The sequence below is a fragment of the Drosophila teissieri genome, chromosome 2R (genome assembly GCF_016746235.2).
Source record: "Drosophila teissieri strain GT53w chromosome 2R, Prin_Dtei_1.1, whole genome shotgun sequence".
NCBI classification, from domain to species: Eukaryota; Metazoa; Arthropoda; class Insecta; order Diptera; family Drosophilidae; genus Drosophila; species Drosophila teissieri.
In genome coordinates, this window is record NC_053030.1 from 3,960,723 (window position 1) to 3,979,838 (window position 19,116).

Sequence of the window (19,116 nt, forward strand, 5' to 3'; positions counted from 1 at the left end):
TCAACTGTCAAATCACGAAAGAGAAGGAGAAGAGGCAAATACCCGAGTCGAAATCGAAAAGAAAAACGAGAAAACAAATTGGAATACTTTTCGAAACGAGTCGCGTGTCAACTTAAATACTTTGTATGTTTGCAAAGTGCGTGTGTCACAATATACAAATGGGTAAATAGGTGCACAGAAAGAAAATATATCTCTTCAGGCTAAGCATAAAATGAACATACTTTTTCAGATTACAGATGGTATTTTTGAGCATAAGCAGTGTTCTTCAAGCTCATATTATGCATACTTGGAAGATGGTATATTTTTTGTCGGTGCACCTGCGGCAGCCTCAAATCGCAATACAAATACACTATTAAAGCAAAATCGACTTTTTAATCACGGCTCGTTAATTATCACGCCTAGCTGCCAAACCAAAAAGAAAGAAGAAGAACATACAAAAAACATTTCAAGTCGAGAAAATACAACGAATTATTATAACATGTACACATTGCTCGTACATATGTATACACAGTCTCGTGCGTTGCGTTCGGTGGCTCAATGGTCAATCACTCGATCAGTCAGTCAATGCTATATGGCTTATGGCTGCGTTACGCATACGCCATGTGTGCACTATACATTTAGTGCACAAAAATATGTTAAATGCTTTTTTAGGGGCAACCTAATAAAAAACACGCATCGAATGTGGTTTAATAATACCTTGCGAAAGCAAATTTTGTTTAAGTTAGATAGCCTTGAATATAAACTGTTTTTGTGCAGAATGGTATTGCATTAAAAATTTTTACTTACAAGTTTCAGTGTAAAGTTGATTATTTGTTGTATGTGGTGGTAGAAATTAATAAAGTGGGCCTAAGAGAAAAAATAATGTAAACAGCAAAGTTTGTTTACAATGATTTTCTAGAGCAACCCGTTGTTGCAACAATAAACACTGAATGAATTTTAGGGTTTTTTGCTCGCCGCTTTAATTAAATGCAAAATTATGCCCATAATAAAAGAAACGTGCTGTGCTTAAAAAACACACGGCGGGCAAGTATAAGGTATCGAATATATAATGGAATGTATTGTTCAAAAATCATTCAATAAAGTGCATACGAGTGGGTAAAGGCTAAAACCAGTTTCTGTTGAAGTTTCCAGTTTCCAGTTGAAAAACTCATCTCGAGCGGAAAAAAGAAGTGGGAACAAAACGTTCTGTGCCAGGCTCAAAAGGCGCCTATCATCGGTGCAGTTAGTTAACACGGCAATAACTTAATTAATTTTCAATATTGTCGGGACACGAACAAGGCTCGTGGTTCGCATCGAATCGCGTCGCTTCACATCACCTCCAACCGCCCACTGAGGCCCGGAATGACACGATCCCTGGCGAATGGCAATTGATAGCCATTGGCATCGCCCTCCCCAAAAACGCCGAGATGGATCCCAAAGGTCGCCCATCATGTGCCTCGTCCCTCGAAATTCAGAATTATGGCTGGTGCTAATTGACAAATAGCTAGCTCACGACCGATCGATCGGTCCAAGATATTTATAGCGCGTGCTAAAAAGCGTTTGAGCAATCTGGCAGAGCCAATGCTCGTTGACTGCGTTGTCCCGATCCCTTGAATTAATTGATATGAATAATTTTCTGAGGAAACCAAGTGATTTAGACAAATACTTTATACACATGTGCACATGTAGGTGTTTGTTTGCGGAAAAAGTTGAATACCGCATTTGGGATACACCAAAGTCTGTAGAGATTATTTTGGGGATATAAGTAAATTAAAAATAATTATGAACTGCAATTTGCAACTTTCCAATATAATTTGCATCCTAATTTCCAGGAATAAATAAATTATTTTATCGGATATTCTCATTTTGAATTATTACTAATTTATTATTGTGTTCATGCGTAAAGCAGAACTCTTATTGCTTGCTCTTATACGTTTTTATTTGCATTCAATTAAAATAAACCAAATTATTTTATAATAATAATAAGGGTCATGGCTATTTGTTAGATGGTTTTCTACTTTTTCGATTCGTGCATCCACTCACTTAGTCATCTTTCTGCCATGGTATGACACTTCGCCATTTTCGAATGTCTTTCCTCAGGTGGCTTTCCACTTCTCGTTTATGTTTCAGCCTCCCAATCTTGTTTCGCCCAACGACGCTTGTTGTGCGATGCAATTAAGCCGAAAACGCTGACAATTTGGAAGGAAAACGCGACACAGGAGGGCACTCGGCAGCAATAACAACATTAATCTGCAGTTTGCCAAACTGAAAAACGTTGTCAAATTAAATTTAGCTGCAGCCGGCAATTGTTTTTCCCAGCGAGCTCTGTTCAGTTGGCAAGCGATGCGGTGCCAATGTCGTCAGAGGGGAAAATGTAATAAATTGCACTTGCAATTTGCAATTTGCATGCCCAGAATGTGTTTTTGTTGCCGCTAACCTTTTGCTGTGGCCCCTTCAACGCGGATATTCCTTCTTGATTCTGCTTAAGTCTATTGTTCGTTTTCTATTGCTAAAAATTGTACATTAGATCATGTCACAATTATTTTAGACCTTTTGTTTTTTGATGTCAGGCTGAAGAGTTTTCTTGGTTTTGTTTTTTAGCAATTTGATCGCATAATATCTCTCTAGAATTAGTAATTTATGTGAATTCAATTTTGTAGGCTAATAAACTACGTCAATTACTATTGAAATGAATATATTAATTGAGTAATTAACTTTTCCCGCCCCACTGCTAACATTTGTTCTATATTTTTACGATCCTTCGATCGCTGCAAACGAACTGATCATAAAGATAGCGATGCAAACTTTATCTGCAATTACTTTACGGCCACTTCAGTAATATCAATTAAAAGCCATTTAGGCTCTGAAGGCGTATTTTGGTACACTTTTTTTAGAACCCTTGATTTCAACATACTTTACCCCTTTAATCTATAACTAGAGATGAATAAATGCGCAAATTGGGTTTCTTTTTCCACCCCACGTTGGAGTGGCGATATGGGATTCACAACAGATTGCTCATGGGGCACCATTAATAGATCTATATATGTATGTATGTTCTTTAGGTGATATAGGGCACTTTTGTGTCGCCAAATTTCTTGGCAATCCCTCCCCCAGCCAAAGGTAATTGCCGAGAGGCTCGTGTGGGTTTTTCTATGTGTATACTTTTAACATTTTTGTTAATTAATCATTTGCAGTTTGAGCGTGACGAGAAAAGCGTTTTTCCCGGTGGCCAATGGCCACGCGCTGTTTATTTTCTCATTTTATTTATACATTTCTGGTATAAACAACGGCAGACTTGGATTCACTTAATTTTGCCTGACAAAACATGTGAAAAATACATTTGTGTATACGCTAAAACAAGATGGGCGGATATAATAAACCCACTAAAAGCGTGTTAAATGCGTTAAAGCTAGAAGGCATCACGTGAGTGTTTGAAAATGGATATTCGTAGATATTATTTTCTCGGAGTGCTGGAAATCGGGTCTGTGGGTCGTTAGAATAATGTAAATTATCGTAATTGGAGGTATGAACTGGGAAGATGTATACAAATTAACAGTTTATTGTTAGATGTTTTTCTAAATATAACTCCGTGCGATTCTTTATTTTTTGCACCTGATAATTTCAAAGGACTGAATCGAAAGCGAGGTTCAGGTCAGTGTTGTTAGTTCATTTTCAGACAATAATATACATATGTACGTTTTAGTTTGCCTTCCTGTCAAACCGCCTTCGCTTCCTCCGTGGAAGTTATACAAAATTTTCCCCATAAATATTTAGACTGTGAGTATGTTTTCTCCTTCTTCTTTTGTTTGCACAATGTGCCGCTGAGACTTCTTCTGAAACCGAGAAAAAAACACTTTCTGAGGTTTCGCCATAAATTTTATTTTGTGGTATGGAATTTTCCTTGCCATGTTACGTATATGCAGGAATGTCAGAGAATTCTCTTCTCGCCTGCCATTTTCCAAGCTTCTTTGCGCCATGCTAACGAAATTTCCCACAAAAGCTATTTATAAAGGTATTTTCTCTAGATTTGGGTGTTTTCTTTACACGCTCTCTTCGATTCGAGAGCGAGAGCGGGAGAGCAACAGAAAACAGCTGTTTGCCTGCCCTGTGGCGCCCGATAGTGAAATGCATAAACAAACGAAAATAGTAAAGGGAAAACAGAAGTAAATCTCAAAACAGAATGGCAAGAGCAGAAAACCGACGAAAAAGCTCGGCACCGAAGCTTGCTCGCGCCAGGGGTTCGATCGCTCTCGTTTCATTTATTCTGCATATGGGAGCTGGGAGCTTTCATTGAGAAGGCTCGCAAATGAAACCGGCCTGTCCGCCGGAAAATATCTGAGAAGCCCGGACGCATCCGAACGCTCCGCACGTAAGCCCGTCCGAGAACTCGCCGTGCGCCGATTTTCTTGGCCGCGATCCAATCCCTATCCCCGGTAGCATCGCGCTGATGCGTAATGATTGCTTTCAACCGCCGTGGAAGTATTAAAATTACATTTCGATACAGCCAGAGCCCGCAAAAAATGTGATCTGAAAATTTAAATGTTAAATGTGCTGCAAATTAAATTCAAGCGCTGCCGGCGTCGCTGCTCTGGCGACAGCTAATTGCAGATCGCAATAAATTAAAACAATAAAAGCCAGCAGTGAACAGAGTGTACGGGAATAAAATACACTGAATACACAGACATTAAGCAATACAAAAGAGAGACTGAAATCTACATAAACGATGTCGTTCTCGGTGCCAAAAAAGCGAGTGAACAAACAAAAATTAAAATAAAGCAACAAAATAACAATAAAATTAAGGCGACCCGTCAAATCGAAAGAAACACAAATACAAATCGAACGAAAGGAGCGATTCGAGAACACAGCGTGAAAAATGGTTGGCAAAGTCTTGGGCATCAAAGACTTGGAGCAGTTCAGTAGCCGGCGCAGCAGCGTCTACGTCGATCCCGAGTGCGACAAGTTCTTCGAGCTGCCGCTCTTCATCGCGGCCAGCTCGAACGACATCACCACCAAATGCCAGTGCTTCCAGTTCAGTCCAGGTAATAAAACCCACGAGCATGGCGCTCCGCACGTCAAAGTCCACACACGAGACCAAGCCAGACACAAGACTACGTAGTATAAAAACAAAACTAATGTTTATAGTTCTAACTTAACTAAAACTCGTGGAACTCTGCTTAAGTCCGGGTAAAATGTTCTTAATAAAAGGTTTAACGGCGACAATTGGATTCTCCTCAAGAAAGCATAGATGCTTCCATTTTCTAACTACTTGACAAGCTCCAAATTTAAAATATCTACATTTATATGTAACTGTGCTCTCAGAAGTTTCCGAAATTCTGTGGACACTATAGATTTCCTTTCTTTTAACACCTAACGATTGGCCTTGCGTTAAGTGATTCAAGGAATGGTACAAATACTTATTAATCTCACACTTGACCCGCTTTTTATTAACATTCTGTTTATTTAAGCTCTTATTAGCTAGTTACAGCCTTGCATGAAAAATGCTTTGATTTTTTTAAAAAGATTCATTGGGTAAAATTCAAATTTTATTACCGTACGGCCTACAAAATTATACTTAAATCGTTATATTTAGTAAACGGAATCAGCTGCGGGAATAAATCTGTTTTAATTTCCAAAATACCCAGCTGTAGTGGCAGACAATGAATGATATTTTCGTGTGTGTATTCATTATCGTACTAATAGCGATAAAGCTTCGGCATTAAAGCAAATGGTATCCACTACGTTGCTGAATTAATTGCACTGCGTTTTGTGCTCCTAATCAGATTGCACACTTTCTTTCAAAGGCGTTTAGCGCATTTAAAGTATGTGAGTTAATCGCTGGGGCTTTTGTTGGGGATGTTATAAGTATGCTCGTAAACGGACATAATATCCAATTATGAGGAATGTTTTGAGGGGTTTGTTTCGCTGTCGCAAACAAATGAAATTGATTGCGTTGATAGGAAAACTACTGCATCTGTTGTAAGTAAAATGTGCAGTATATATGGTGACGATACACATCGCAGTTTTTCCATATTCGTTGCTGGAAAAATGCAAATGGATCCGCGAGATGCCGTAGATGGGGATTAATTACCCCCACAAACGGCACAGCGACTGAACGAAGCTCCACTCAATTATACCAGTTTTAATTATTATTGCGTTTGCTGAATGAAAACATACGCTCACCCCATATCTTATCGCTTTCGAGCAATTTGATAGTTCTCCCCGATCTTTTATTGGCCTAATGCTAAACGATTTTTATTCCAGCGATATCCGAAACCATTTTCAAATCGCGTAAAAACGCGATTGTTAGCTGGCTAACAAATCAGTGGATTCTGCAGGTTAGAATCTGATTTGTTGCCCGATATTGATATGGCTCTGCCCGGCGCTATTTCCCTGGATTTCCACCTTATCAGTTTTCGGCGATAAGAGGGGCATGCAAAAATCGATCAGCTGTCGCCGCCTGTAATGAGACATGTCCGCAGTGCAATCAATTACCCCCACACCGATAGCTAATCAATAAGTGGCATTGAGGTGGCCACAGATACGGATGGAGCAGGGTGGGGGTGTGGGGCTCTCTGCATTGTCCTACATACGCAGTTGACCAGCTGACCGAGGAGATAGCAGATCTACGGCTGTCACTCTGTTGACACATCAGCTTGGGACATCCGGGGGGTATGGATACAAAGCAGCATCCCATGACACCTAATTAGAAATAATTATTTAATTCGACAAGCTTTTGATTTACCTTAAAAACATTATATGCTTTGAATTCAAATAAAATCAGAACCTAATTACAGACTGATAGTTACACTTTTAATGCACACGCCGATTGATTGTTAGTTGATTCCAGGCTTTCATTTCAAATCAGGTGAAATGTTAAAGAGATACCATTGGTTGTGTAAAAAGTATTATTTACCTTGGAATTTTAAAAGGCATAAAACATTTAAGGTGATACTGTAATTGATTTCTAAGACAAATTTATCAAAGACAATAACTTTTAAGTGAGCATTCTAGAAGAATTTATAAAGTAAACTTACGTCAGCGGTTCTTATTGTGGGAAAAGTTTCTTCCAGCTCCATTCTAAAAACTAGTCAATGCCAAAAGCTAATACAACTGTTGCGGCGTGTTTATCAAGTAAATGTACATACTCGTATTTTTCGAAGCGATTTTTCACTTATCAGATGCACTTTCCTAAGTATTTTATTTTGACCACTCGAGGCAAAAGGAATGCCGCAACCCTACACATGAAATTTAACTACTTATCGGTGGTTCACAAGTGTTTTTTATCTTGAGCTGTGTTGGTCAAAAGCGCCTCGCGACTTTGATGATAGTGGAAAAGGTTCCTTGGACTGCCAGTTGAAAGGCTCTAGAGCGGTGATAACCTCAAGAACCTTCATTATTACCCATAACAAAAACAATAATGTCATATGATTGAAGTGTATAAACTGCCAGAAATAGCCAAAACGGCAGCGTCGACCACTTGAGGTCTTCGCGTTTGTGTTTGGTGGTGTAGTTTAATTAGTCAAAGCAGAAATTTGAGTTAATGACCTAACCTAAGAGGGATAAGCTTGAACACTAATCATACCACTGTAGACTTACGCTTCCAATTGAATAGTACTTCAGAACGCCTTATCAACTGTAAGGATTAAACCTTTAGAGATTGAATGATTGCATTTGATTAGATCAAAGTAAGTGATTTAGATACGATTTATAGGGAAATATATATGACATTAATCTATCAATATTCTTCATTTATAATGATACTAATCGCTGCTCCCTATCTTTGTTCACAGGCAAAGAGCCAGCACTGCGCTCCTACACCGAAATCCAGCAGCTGCTGCAGCAGGGCAAGAAGCGTGACGTGAAGAACATACTCAGGGAGAACTCGTGGCCCATTAACTCCCCGATCCGAGCCCAGCTCTGGCCGATGTTGTGTGGCCAGCACCAGACCAAACAGCAAATGCTGGATGGCTTCTACTGGGAGATGGTTCACCAGGTGGGTTCCATAAACTAGACTCCGCCCTATTGTAGCGTACTTAATTTGTTTTTGCCTCAAATTCAGGTCTTTGGCACCACCGAGCTGTCGGAGAAGCCGATCATGTTGCCCGCATTTGTGGATGCCACCCACTGTTTGCCGTATCACTTGACCAGCACGGGACGAGCCGTGGCCGATCGCATCGTGAATGTCCTGGGCTACGACTGCCCCGATATTACCTACAGTCCAGTATTGTATCCCATTACATCGATACTTTTGCATTTCATGTCGGGTAAGTTATCGTAATGCCAGTACTCCACCACACAACATTCCACACCTCTCCATCCGCAGCACACGTGAATGTCAATATTTGATCGAGTCATTTTTATCGCCTCTACAAGGCACACAAAAATAAGTGGCACAATTGTAAGGCTCAACGCTCCAGGGCCCTCGCTTACCTTCCCATACATCTATAGGGGTATCTTTTGATATATGTATATATGTGTGTGGTATATTTACGGGGGTTCTCGGCGCGTATCGCAGCTGGTTGCAAATTGATGTATCGTGATTTTCTACCTAATTGATTTGGCCAACATGCAATGAGCCGCAGAATAATTTCTAATATAAATCTATTTATTCCTTTGTACTGTCTGTCGGTACAGTGAAACCCGGCATTGTAGGGCTGTTCATTCCTGGTGATTTGCATAATGTTAAACTAAAATAATGCAATCTAAAAGAGCGCACTACACTGGTAATGCTTCCTTGCTCTGATGGCCCCAAACAGCCTTCTAATATTAATATAGCCTTGCGTCTGCATTAAGTATACTCGTAGATTGAATTGTACCGCACTGTACTTGACCATATTCAAGTGATCAACGTCTAACAGTCTGCTTTAGTTCCGCATTTGTTGTTGCCTCTGAAATTGTTCGTACTACTTCATTATCAAATAATCATTATTCATTGCTGTTATTGGCGACACAATAATAAAATCGAATATTTAACTTACAGTATAGATTGTTTACTCGAAATTTGGTTTCATCCAGTCAGGTGCGGAGTCGGATCGAGTGCAAATGCGCTGAATCCAGCTCCATCAGTAATGGAAAAAATAATTGAATACGAAATGAACAAAATTTAACTCAAAGGAATGTGAAAATGGATGTGAAACCTTCAAAAAAAACATTTCTCTAATTCAGCACAATAATCGCTTAAAGCGTATTTCGAGGTCTAGCACTAGAATTAATGGACAGCTGGTCATGAAAGTGACCCATTGATAACCTCTTAATAGTGGCGATATGCGTAATCTACAGAAATCTTATCAATTGCAATTGCTTAGCTCTTAACTAGATTCAATTTTTTGAAATAGCGAGACAATCAGTCAACCTATTAAACCTTTATTTCTAAAAATATTTGCTGCTGCTCGTTAAAAATGATCTCCATTCGATTTTATACATATATATGCACCTATATTTGGGAGATGCTGATAAGCTGATTTTTTGAGGAGGAGGTCAGACAGCCTATCATTTTAAAGGTTTGTTTACACTGTGCGAAATACTTTTCCTCCTTTGTGTCTGTCTGGCAGACAAAACTGTTCGATTCCGGTCAAGATTTCAAGGTAATTTCCCGCGCTCCAAAGAAATCAGATTTTGTCTACGACATACAAACTCAATTTTCATATATAGAACTGTGACCCCATTGTTTAAATTGTTTTATTTTCGTTATACACATCGAAGAAGTTACAGTAAATACCTCAAAACAAGAGAGAACGCTATAGTCGAGTGCCCCGTTACTCAGTGCGTGTAAGTGCGAAGTAGAAATTTGAACACTGACCGTTTTTAAGGGTTTGTGGGTGTTAGAGTGGGCGTGGCAAACCGAGAGAAATTTACAAGACTAGCAAAAATGTGAAAAAATATCAACAATATTTTCAAAAGTGTGGGCGTGTCAGTTTTCGGCGGTTTATGGGCGTTAGGGTGGGCGTGGCAACATGGGCCAACAAACTTGCGTTGCGCCTATGTATCTGGAGTCGGCATGCTGAGTCTCAACATTCTAGCTTTTATAGTTCCTGAGATCTCGACGTTCATACGGACGGACAGACAGACGGACATGGCCAGATCGACTCTGCTATTGATCCTGATCAAGAATATATATACTTTATATGGTCGGAACGCTTTCTTCTGCCTGTTATATACTTTTCAACGAATCTAGTATACCCTTTTACTTTGCGAGTAACGGGTGGAAAAAGTCAAACCAAAGGACACTTGGATAACGAAAATTGAAATGTGCGCTGCGCTCATTCAATGCAATTTAGTTCGGTTCTGTTTTCAAGTTCAAGAGTCGCACATAAACGAATGTTTAAACTTTAAAGTTGTATAGATAGCATATGCATATGTCGGATTGTTTGTATTTCGTTGTTGACGTCATTGCATTCGAGTCGGTTTGATTTGTCTTCTTTTGCAATTGGCGAATTTCGCCTTTAGCCACTTAAAGTAAACAGAGCAACAGTCGAAGCAGAACGTTACGATACTGGCAAATTTCAAGGCCTAAATACGTTTCTTAGTTTACTGACACATCCAGGGTGGGTTAGCTCTTGTGTGTCCCTAATAACTAATATATATATGCTCCTGACGCTCCTCTAATTTTCTTTTGGAAAAGCAGCTGTGTCTGTGTGACCATCAGTCATTGCACTGGTTTTAAGATGCATGTGCTTGTAGTATTTCTAGAGTCTTGAAATCAAATCTTCAATTTGAATTGCGCTTGTCCAATAATGCCAACACGTGAGCATAAAACTCGCATAAAACGCAGACAGAAGACCTGGCACGCAAATGCGCACATATGAGTTCTCCATCGTTTATGGATTTGTTTGCCAATTCTGTTCTCCACCGTTCTGCGCCATTCTGTCTCTCCATTGTTGTTCAGTTTGTGTTTTTGCGCCCTACCCAAACATTGTCGCTGTGGCATACTTGCTTTACCCGATTTTTCACCGGAGTACTCATCACCACATTAAATAGTTGGCAATGCCGGGCACGCACAATTCAGATTAAAGTATATGGAATATTTGCAGTACTTGGCTTTAATGGCGCGGCACTCTGACGTCAGTCTTGACTCAGGTAGAGAGTCAAAATCGGAATTTAACCCTGCTTTAATTTGCATTTCTCTGCCGTTTTCCATTCATATGCATGAGTTAGCTAAATTACTGAAAAGGAGACGGGTTTTCAAGGTTTCCCAGGTGTAGGGGGGTACTTCACTTGTTACACAGGTATATAGTGTGTATCTTATTAGCTTCATTCAGAAAGCTCTAAAATCCAGTCTCTTTATTTCTTATAGAGCTATTCCCAGTTTCTTCATACCTATTCAGGATTACTTGTCTGCTGCTCTCCGCCGATTAGCAATTAAAAAATGTTCTTGTTTTCGCTTTTATCTAAGTTTATTAAGTGTGTTGTGTGTATTTACCGCTTTTGTTTTTGTCTTGCCATATTTGCATTGTTTATGCTTGAGTTTGTTGAGCTAATTAAAGCAGGAAAGCAGATGGACTGGACTCCTGGTTTCTGTTCGTGTATCTCGGCTGTGGGTCTTTAGGCTATCTTTGGCTATTTTTAGTTGGCTGGCATCTCATAAATAACTCGGCACGTGCTCTCTGACGCCCACTGACTTCAAAATTCTGTCTCATTAGCTAATCGACCTTTGTATGTCTTTAAATGTTGCTGAGCTTCTGTGGTGATGGCTTTGGTTTCTGGTTTTCTGTTTCTTTGACAGGCTCGCCTTTCCCACAGAATTATGTCGATATTATCAGTTATTTGATTCATTTCCATTTAAATTGTTCACTTCTGCTTTCGCGCCGACTGATAATGATGATGAGGGGTCGTTAAAGTGCGAGCTTAATGCAAATGTTGGTAGATTTTTGCAGTGCAATTGCAGTGACTAACGCACGTCATGCTCTATATATAGCAAGGGCTCTTAAATATTTAACGAACTTATCAAATATATGCCCACACTCCAGCTGTCTTTCCGCAATAGATAAAGTTCAGCACACTACTATGTACTCCAGACCCTGCTCAAATCCGCTGGCAAATGAGAACAATCCGCGGAATCTAAGTCGAACCGCCTGGGGCCAGTGTAATCCACTGATAAGCCAGCGAAATCCGCTGATAAGGCCCTTGTTTACCCCGCGGCGTTTGAAACTAATTAAACTTTGTAATGCAGCAAATCAATCCGATGACTCCTTATCGCCCTGAGGGGTTCAAGTCGGTTCAGTACCTAATTTATATTTAATGTCCTTTAAAGTCCACTTCCCCAACTGAACTCCACTCCCGTTGCTAATTAAACGGCAATGTGCCCACAATTGTTTTTTAAACGCCTGCCCAATATTTTGATGTACGCTAATGACTCGCTCACGACTGTTTGAAAATCAACTCGAGCAAAACTTCGAGAGGGTATTTATAGCTCGAACACTGCGACATTGCATAATTTGATCTAATTTAGAAATCAAATAATCGGAGCGCACATACACAGGTCGCTGGAAAAATGGTGCCGGCTAATTATGGAAATTGAAGGGGGCGTGGTTGGGGCGGGGAAATGGGGGTGAGGCTGGTCAAAGTGCACTCCGCGGACGGATGCTCAACGCATTCGCAATTTAATTTTCGCTGCGACATAGCGGTAGTTCGTGTGTATACATACGTATGTATGTATATGCACACCAAACCAAACCACCACAAATGCTATAAGTCGAGCTGCAGTTGCACGATTAAATTGGATGCGGATCTGGAAGGGAGGAAGGGAGGGTGTGGGGTGTGTGGTGTGGGGTGGTAACTGCATAATTTGTGGCTAAGGTTGGGTCTGTTATTAAATAGATAATTGTTAGAAAAACTGCCATACGATCTTTCTTACAAGTGCCAACGGGGCGTATTAAATATCGAATATTAGATATATGTATGTACGACACGGGGCTGTACGAAAGAATGAGCGGGTAACTATCAAGGCAATTATTTTCAAATGTATTTCATTAGCTATATTTAAATTAAGAAAAAGAAAACCATTTGAATAAGAAAATAATTTTAATTAGGTCCCTTAATTTGTATTAGCATTCTGTACAACTAAAATATATTGCCGCTTATCATATTTTCCAGAGGAGGAGGCTTACATATGTCTAGCCGGTCTGGTCGGTAGCAAGGAGAAGGTATTCATCAATCAAACCAAACTACAGCACGAAGTCACCTGGAAGACGGTGATGCAAATAGCCAAAAAGCACACGGTAAATAGTAGACCCCTAGTACACCCATCGATCAAATGCTAATCAAAAGTTTATCGTTCAGAAAAGTGCTACTTCGTATTTCCAACGTATTTGCCCAGGCCTGAAGCTAGAACGCATCTTCATGGACTGGTGCTGGTGGATTCTAGCCGGTCTACCCTTCCAGCATCTGGTGCGGATCATGGACTGCTACTTCCACGAGGGCATTAAGGTCCTTTATCGCGTGGCCCTCGTCATACTCAACCTTTTTCACAAGGAGTGCCAGTCGAACAACGAATGGAGTCCGGACAACATTAAAAACGACATTGGCAATGCTTTGATCAAGTTCTGCAAGAAGATACCAGTGTCGCCGGCGAAGTTGCTTCATGCCGCGTTTAGTATTAGGGGACTGAGGTAGTTAAAATATGAATTTATATTCAATGGGACACGTTTGTAATGACAGCTTTCTTCTTTTGCAGTACCCAGTATATTTCTAGAATATTTATCAAGACTGAAATGCTACTAAAAAGCCGCTCCGTGCTCACCAGCGGTTCGAAGCAATTAATCAAATCGCGTTCAAGTGATAATCTGCCCACTAGTCAGTCGCAGGTCAACATCCAAATGATGTCCCATACCCTGACCATCCGGGAGGTATGTGAATATAACCCCTAACCAAATCGACGCACCCCAACCCACCATCTCAAAGCATACACAGCAAACACAGTACACAATACAGAATACAGAGTACAGAATACAAACAGAAACCGAGTTAGGCATTCCTTTAGTTAATAATGACCCAAATGAAACTATTCACACAGCACTACAAGCAAAACACCTTATCTAATGATAAACTCTGATTTATTTTTATTCGTTTTCTGTTTATGTTTCTCTCACAACTTCTTCAACTCTGAAACAACGCACCCAATAAATAAACAAAACCAGAAGCTGCACTCCGAGAGCTGTCGCAATTTGGTATGAGGCTGTAAAGAGCTGTACAAAATTATTATTACGAAAAAAATGCCAATGTTTGATTGATTCAGCTTGTTCTGTTGTCTTTCTTTCCACACTGTCTTTGAATGAGTTAAATCTGACTTTTATTTTAATAATTTACACGAATCGAGTTTCAAAGCATGAAAATAGAACAGTTTTTAATAATAATTTAAGGCAAATACGTGTACATACGAATATACGATAATTGATTCGGAACCAACTGTATCACGTTCTGATACTTTGTCCAGTTAGTTCTCAAAATATCCCCAAACAGATTCGACTCGATTTTTGTGTCCGTTCTGCTTCCACTTGACTTTTGTGTTGTGTTTGATTTTTGTCATTTATTATTTCGCGGAATGAAATAACTTCTCGCCGCTACTGTTTCGTTACTTATCATTCAAAGCAAAAGCACAGCCTCAACAATAACCACATTTATAATAACCACACCGTATAGCTTTTTATTGGATTTCGTTGCTTTTTGTTGTATTAAAAATAATATATTGCAATGCCTATACTCACATACAGAAATACATAAACCAACAATAATCCTCAAGTGAATTTGCTCCATATAAGAAATCAATATATAAATCGTTATTTCTATTTTTCTTGTACTTTTTTTGCTGCCTTGGCAACGAATGAATGAACATTTACGATACTACAAAAATAATAATTGCGAAATACAATATAAATTTGCGAACGCTTGATCAATGTATACATACTTTTGAATTCGGTGAAATACATTTCCACGGGTTCATTGGCTGCATTTGGGTGCATTCTGTTAAATATTTCATCCATCACGATTATGTATAAACTGTAGGGTGAAAAATCGCCCGGTCATAGAGCCATCGCGATGGGCGTTTATCCCATACACAATCTGAAAAGTCAAGCTTGTAAGAACGAAGATGTAAGTGAAAGTCAAAGTCCACTCCACTCCACTACAATAAAAAGCCAATCAACAATTCTCACCGAGATACCCACAAAACAAACTATATTCGTATAATATGTATACCTCCAATATATTTTGAAGCTTTTGGCTCACGTTTTTACGCACATTCCATTCCATTCAAGCCACATAACCTGCATGTAGTGCCAGATTTCGTTTTCAATCAAATGGAAACTAGTTGATTTATTCCATTCTAAATATTTCGTTTACATTTTTATATGATTTTGCCATCATTTTTTGATTTCCTGTAGTTGGCAATTCTTTTACTCTGAGTTTTAATTACGTCAACCCAATTCTGACCATAAGGCATATGCTAGAATGAAGGGTATAGGGGAGTCAGCTAGCACATCTATAAGTCGATTTCATGTGTTCCCCCAAGATCTCATCCGCCACATTTCATATAATTTTTTGCTATATATCCATCTATATCTTTTCATAGCATTTTGGTTTGCCGGGCACAAAGAATTTCATAAAAACCTGGACGGATAGACAATTTGTAAGCATTGCATTGCATATTGAAAACCCTCCAACCTGTTTTCCCCTTTTCCATTGTCATTACAATCCATTCCGTAATTCCATTAAATTGAATGCAATAATTCCTTTAAACACCTATCTAAAATTCCGAAAAAGTTTTTATTTCGTGTCGTCTTAGAAAATATTTTGGAAGTCCCTGTCTATGTAATAGTGTCATTGTCCTGCTGTTATTAATTGTTAGTGGTCTGCATTTAATCTGAGAACTGGAGAGTCGCACAGTAAATAGTATTAAATTAAATTCATAAGCTTACAGTTTGAGAGCCGCTGAGCCACAGTTTAAGATGCGCTGCTGCCGCGCCGCTGCCGCTGCTTACAGTTGGAATTGAACTGAACAGTTTATTCTCTGTAGTTTTTAGACCTCATCGACAGTTGTTGCCTTTTATTACGTAACCCCGGCTTTTAGTTGACTTTTCGTTGGACTTTTGGCCTCTTAGTTCATGTTCTTTCAATCTAATTTACCCACGCCAACGTATTTTGTTCTGTCATTGGCTAATTGCTACCCCTTTCAATACGTTACTCGTAGTTGTAGCCAAGTTACAGCCTTCAATCGTGCTGGGATGTGTTGCTAACAAATATGCCATTCGATCTCCCATAGCTGTTCACGCTGTGGTCCTGGCTGCCCGTGCGGATAACAATGTACCAACCGGTGCTGCTCTACACCACGGAGGAGCACGGCTGCTCGCTGACCACGTTCTACGTTCGGGTGGAGCAGCATGAGCCCACGCTGCTTATGATCAAAACGTGCAATAATGAGGTGAGTTTTAAGGAGCTATTAATACCAAGGTTTTTTTATGTGAAAACTTAAAATGTAATATTTCAATGGTTTGTTGTAAATCAAATGTTGCTCTTAGGTATTTGGTGCCTACTGCTCCTCGCGCTGGTTTGAAAGAAATGTAAAAGATGACAAGGGCCAGCGACAGGCCTACTTCGGTACCGGCGAGACCTTTTTGTTCTCCCTATATCCAGAAAGAGCCAAGTACCCATGGGTGGGCATTGAGGGCGACAAGGACTTAGGACACAGTTCCGAGCTGTTTATGGCGGCCGACTCCAAGATGATTACTATTGGTGGCGGGTATGATTCATGCTGCTGGCTATCACCGATCTTATAATTCAGTCTTCATTCTCTATTACAGCGAGGGGCAGGCCATCTGGATGGACGAGAACATACGTTTTGGCAAGACGGACAGCTGCAAGACCTTCAATAATCCGCCGCTGTGTCCATCGGGCGACTTCGAGATCCGGGTGCTTGAAGTCTACGGCTTCGTGGGCATCTAATAACATTCTTAGTCTGACCGATATTGCCCGCCGATGATCAAGTGCTCAGTAAAACTGCTCGACGTTCCCCCCGCGTTTCCCTAACCAACTCAAACTCCTACCTTGCTTTCGTTTCCGCCCACTATTGGCGTACGCTGATGGTACCAAGATGAGAAAATGTGTAAACATTTCTAAAAGCTTATTTACAATAATGTATCGAAAGTGGCCAAGCAGCAGTAAATGCCGCCGTCGTCGTGTTAATGTTAAATGTTAATGAAAAATGCAAAACAAAAACAAATTATATATTATATAATGGAAATACTCTGTGAGTTCATATTTCAAAACAGAAAGCTTTGAAATTACAATACCCTAGTTGTTATAACCCCTTTACATATATACATGATATCTATAAAAGTATATATAAAATGAATTATTATAATGTGTATATTTATATGTAAAGCGTATTTCTATAGCCATGTATCCGGAGCAAAGAAGAAAATATTCCTTAAAAATTTAAAGTAGAATACAACCCCGGAAAGCTTGGGCTGCAACATCATTTTTGTTTGTTAGCGTTATTATTTCATTTAATTTATAAATACTTACTTTTCTTTCTGTAAACCAAATTAACTGACTTGACTGAATTCGTTATTAATGTTATTAATATTATTATTGCTACGTGTATAGAAAGTGTAACTTGTAAATTGCATTGAAAACAACTTAATGTTTCTAAAAGTTGTCCCATTTGGTCGCAAAATATAGATATAAAGTAAAACCAAACCTTTTTTGATTAGTGCTGCAGCTGACGCCAATGATATGGTCAGATATTACAGATATATACTATAACTATTAAGCCCCAAGTAATAAATATAAGGCTAATGTCCTTAAGCAGCGGAATTTGTGGTCGGTTCAAAGTCCAAAATATGTAGAAGGAAAGATTAGGCAGTGGAGAGCTTCCACCCATGTGCAATTGATCTCAAAACGAAAGGAAAAAAATAAATGTATTAAATGTTGAAGGCTTCATAAGTAGGCATACACTAAAACGGATAACAATCAATAATTGTTTTAAGAGTCCATTCCATTTTGAATACCAATGAAATTCTTTGCTCACCTCCACCTAAAAACTGCACGCACACAAAAATTTTGCACATTTTTCTAGTCAATTTTTATGTTTTACAAAAATAACATGGTGTGTCTCCTCCCATTTCCCTCTAACTGAACACTCATTTGCCTTTGAGTGTCTGCAAATTCCGATGGCTTATTGATCGTTGCACTACTCAAATGAATTGTTACATTTAAACGAAAAAACTACAACGAATTGAGGGGAAGGGACAGTAGTGATCACAGATTGCAAAATGTGATGGGTAACACTCCACAACTATTTCATTGAGGAGCTGGCACTCCACAATTCCCGAACCCAAATCCCATATCCTACAAATTATTAGGCCAACCCAATATAACCCAGGCCAACTGCAATCAGTGAGAGTACTGAAAGGTGTAGCAGTGGAAAGCAAACTAAATATGAATAGTTTCAGGTTTTAAATAAACTCTGTGTGTTGATGTTACTATGATTCAATGTATATGTGTATGCAGCATTATATAAACGAACTATATTATATACCCAACTACAAAACAAGTTGAACAAGTTGATCCATACATTGCAAATCTGTTTGTTATTTGTTTCTGAGTGTGAATCGTGTTGAAACAATAAAATGTACTATATTTGGTTGACTAATGCTTACACGCTGATGATATGAATTGTTGATAGAGTTTAAGTCGCGGAGAGATTGACGTGGATGCCACAGCATTGACGCGGCAGTTGTACTCGAAGGGACACCGCCAGCATGGACAGTATTTGGTGAGGCATAAACACAAACACAATCTTTTGTACATAAATTGTTTTCTATCTAAATTGTTCTCAATGTGTAGTTAATGTACAATATCTTGATAAATATCCATATATTTATATTTGAATGTTATTTATGTGTAGCCCAGAAGTGTTATGAATATAATCCGCAGCTAAACCCATTAAGATAATAAACCAAGATGTTATCTGTTTACCTACATACAATAATTTATGCTAGAAACTGGAAATAATTGTAAATCTAGACGTGTTTGTCGATCAAGAAATCAATTGACTAGAAATTGAAACAGAAATTGTGTGTATCTGTTTGGAAGTGTTATTTTTTATTTATTTTATGAATATTTTGTAATTAATGATCCTAA

The 19,116-nt window shown here is 39.1% G+C and overlaps 1 protein-coding gene across 8 annotated transcripts in view; it reads left to right on the forward strand.

Annotated features, from left to right (window-relative positions):
• The window catches only part of LOC122612363 (GTPase-activating protein skywalker), a 54,032-nt gene extending 34,970 nt beyond the window's left edge, over nucleotides 1-19,062 (forward strand). For 2 of the 8 annotated variants that reach the window (XM_043785919.1, XM_043785918.1), the window contains exons 4-12: nucleotides 7,770-7,972; nucleotides 8,039-8,243; nucleotides 13,072-13,196; nucleotides 13,258-13,586; nucleotides 13,652-13,823; nucleotides 15,545-15,601; nucleotides 16,235-16,393; nucleotides 16,491-16,711; nucleotides 16,773-19,062. In XM_043785919.1, coding sequence (XP_043641854.1) covers nucleotides 7,770-7,972; nucleotides 8,039-8,243; nucleotides 13,072-13,196; nucleotides 13,258-13,586; nucleotides 13,652-13,823; nucleotides 15,545-15,601; nucleotides 16,235-16,393; nucleotides 16,491-16,711; nucleotides 16,773-16,914 — 1,613 coding nt within the window. In that variant the 3' untranslated portion in view covers nucleotides 16,915-19,062. Of the gene's footprint in view, nucleotides 1-4,328; nucleotides 5,019-7,769; nucleotides 7,973-8,038; nucleotides 8,244-13,071; nucleotides 13,197-13,257; nucleotides 13,587-13,651; nucleotides 13,824-14,114; nucleotides 14,145-14,979; nucleotides 15,067-15,544; nucleotides 15,602-16,234; nucleotides 16,394-16,490; nucleotides 16,712-16,772 lie in introns of those variants that run through there. The other 6 variants (XM_043785924.1, XM_043785917.1, XM_043785920.1 and 3 more) reach the window with 6 other exon arrangements.
• The last annotated feature ends 54 nt before the right edge of the window (nucleotides 19,063-19,116 follow it).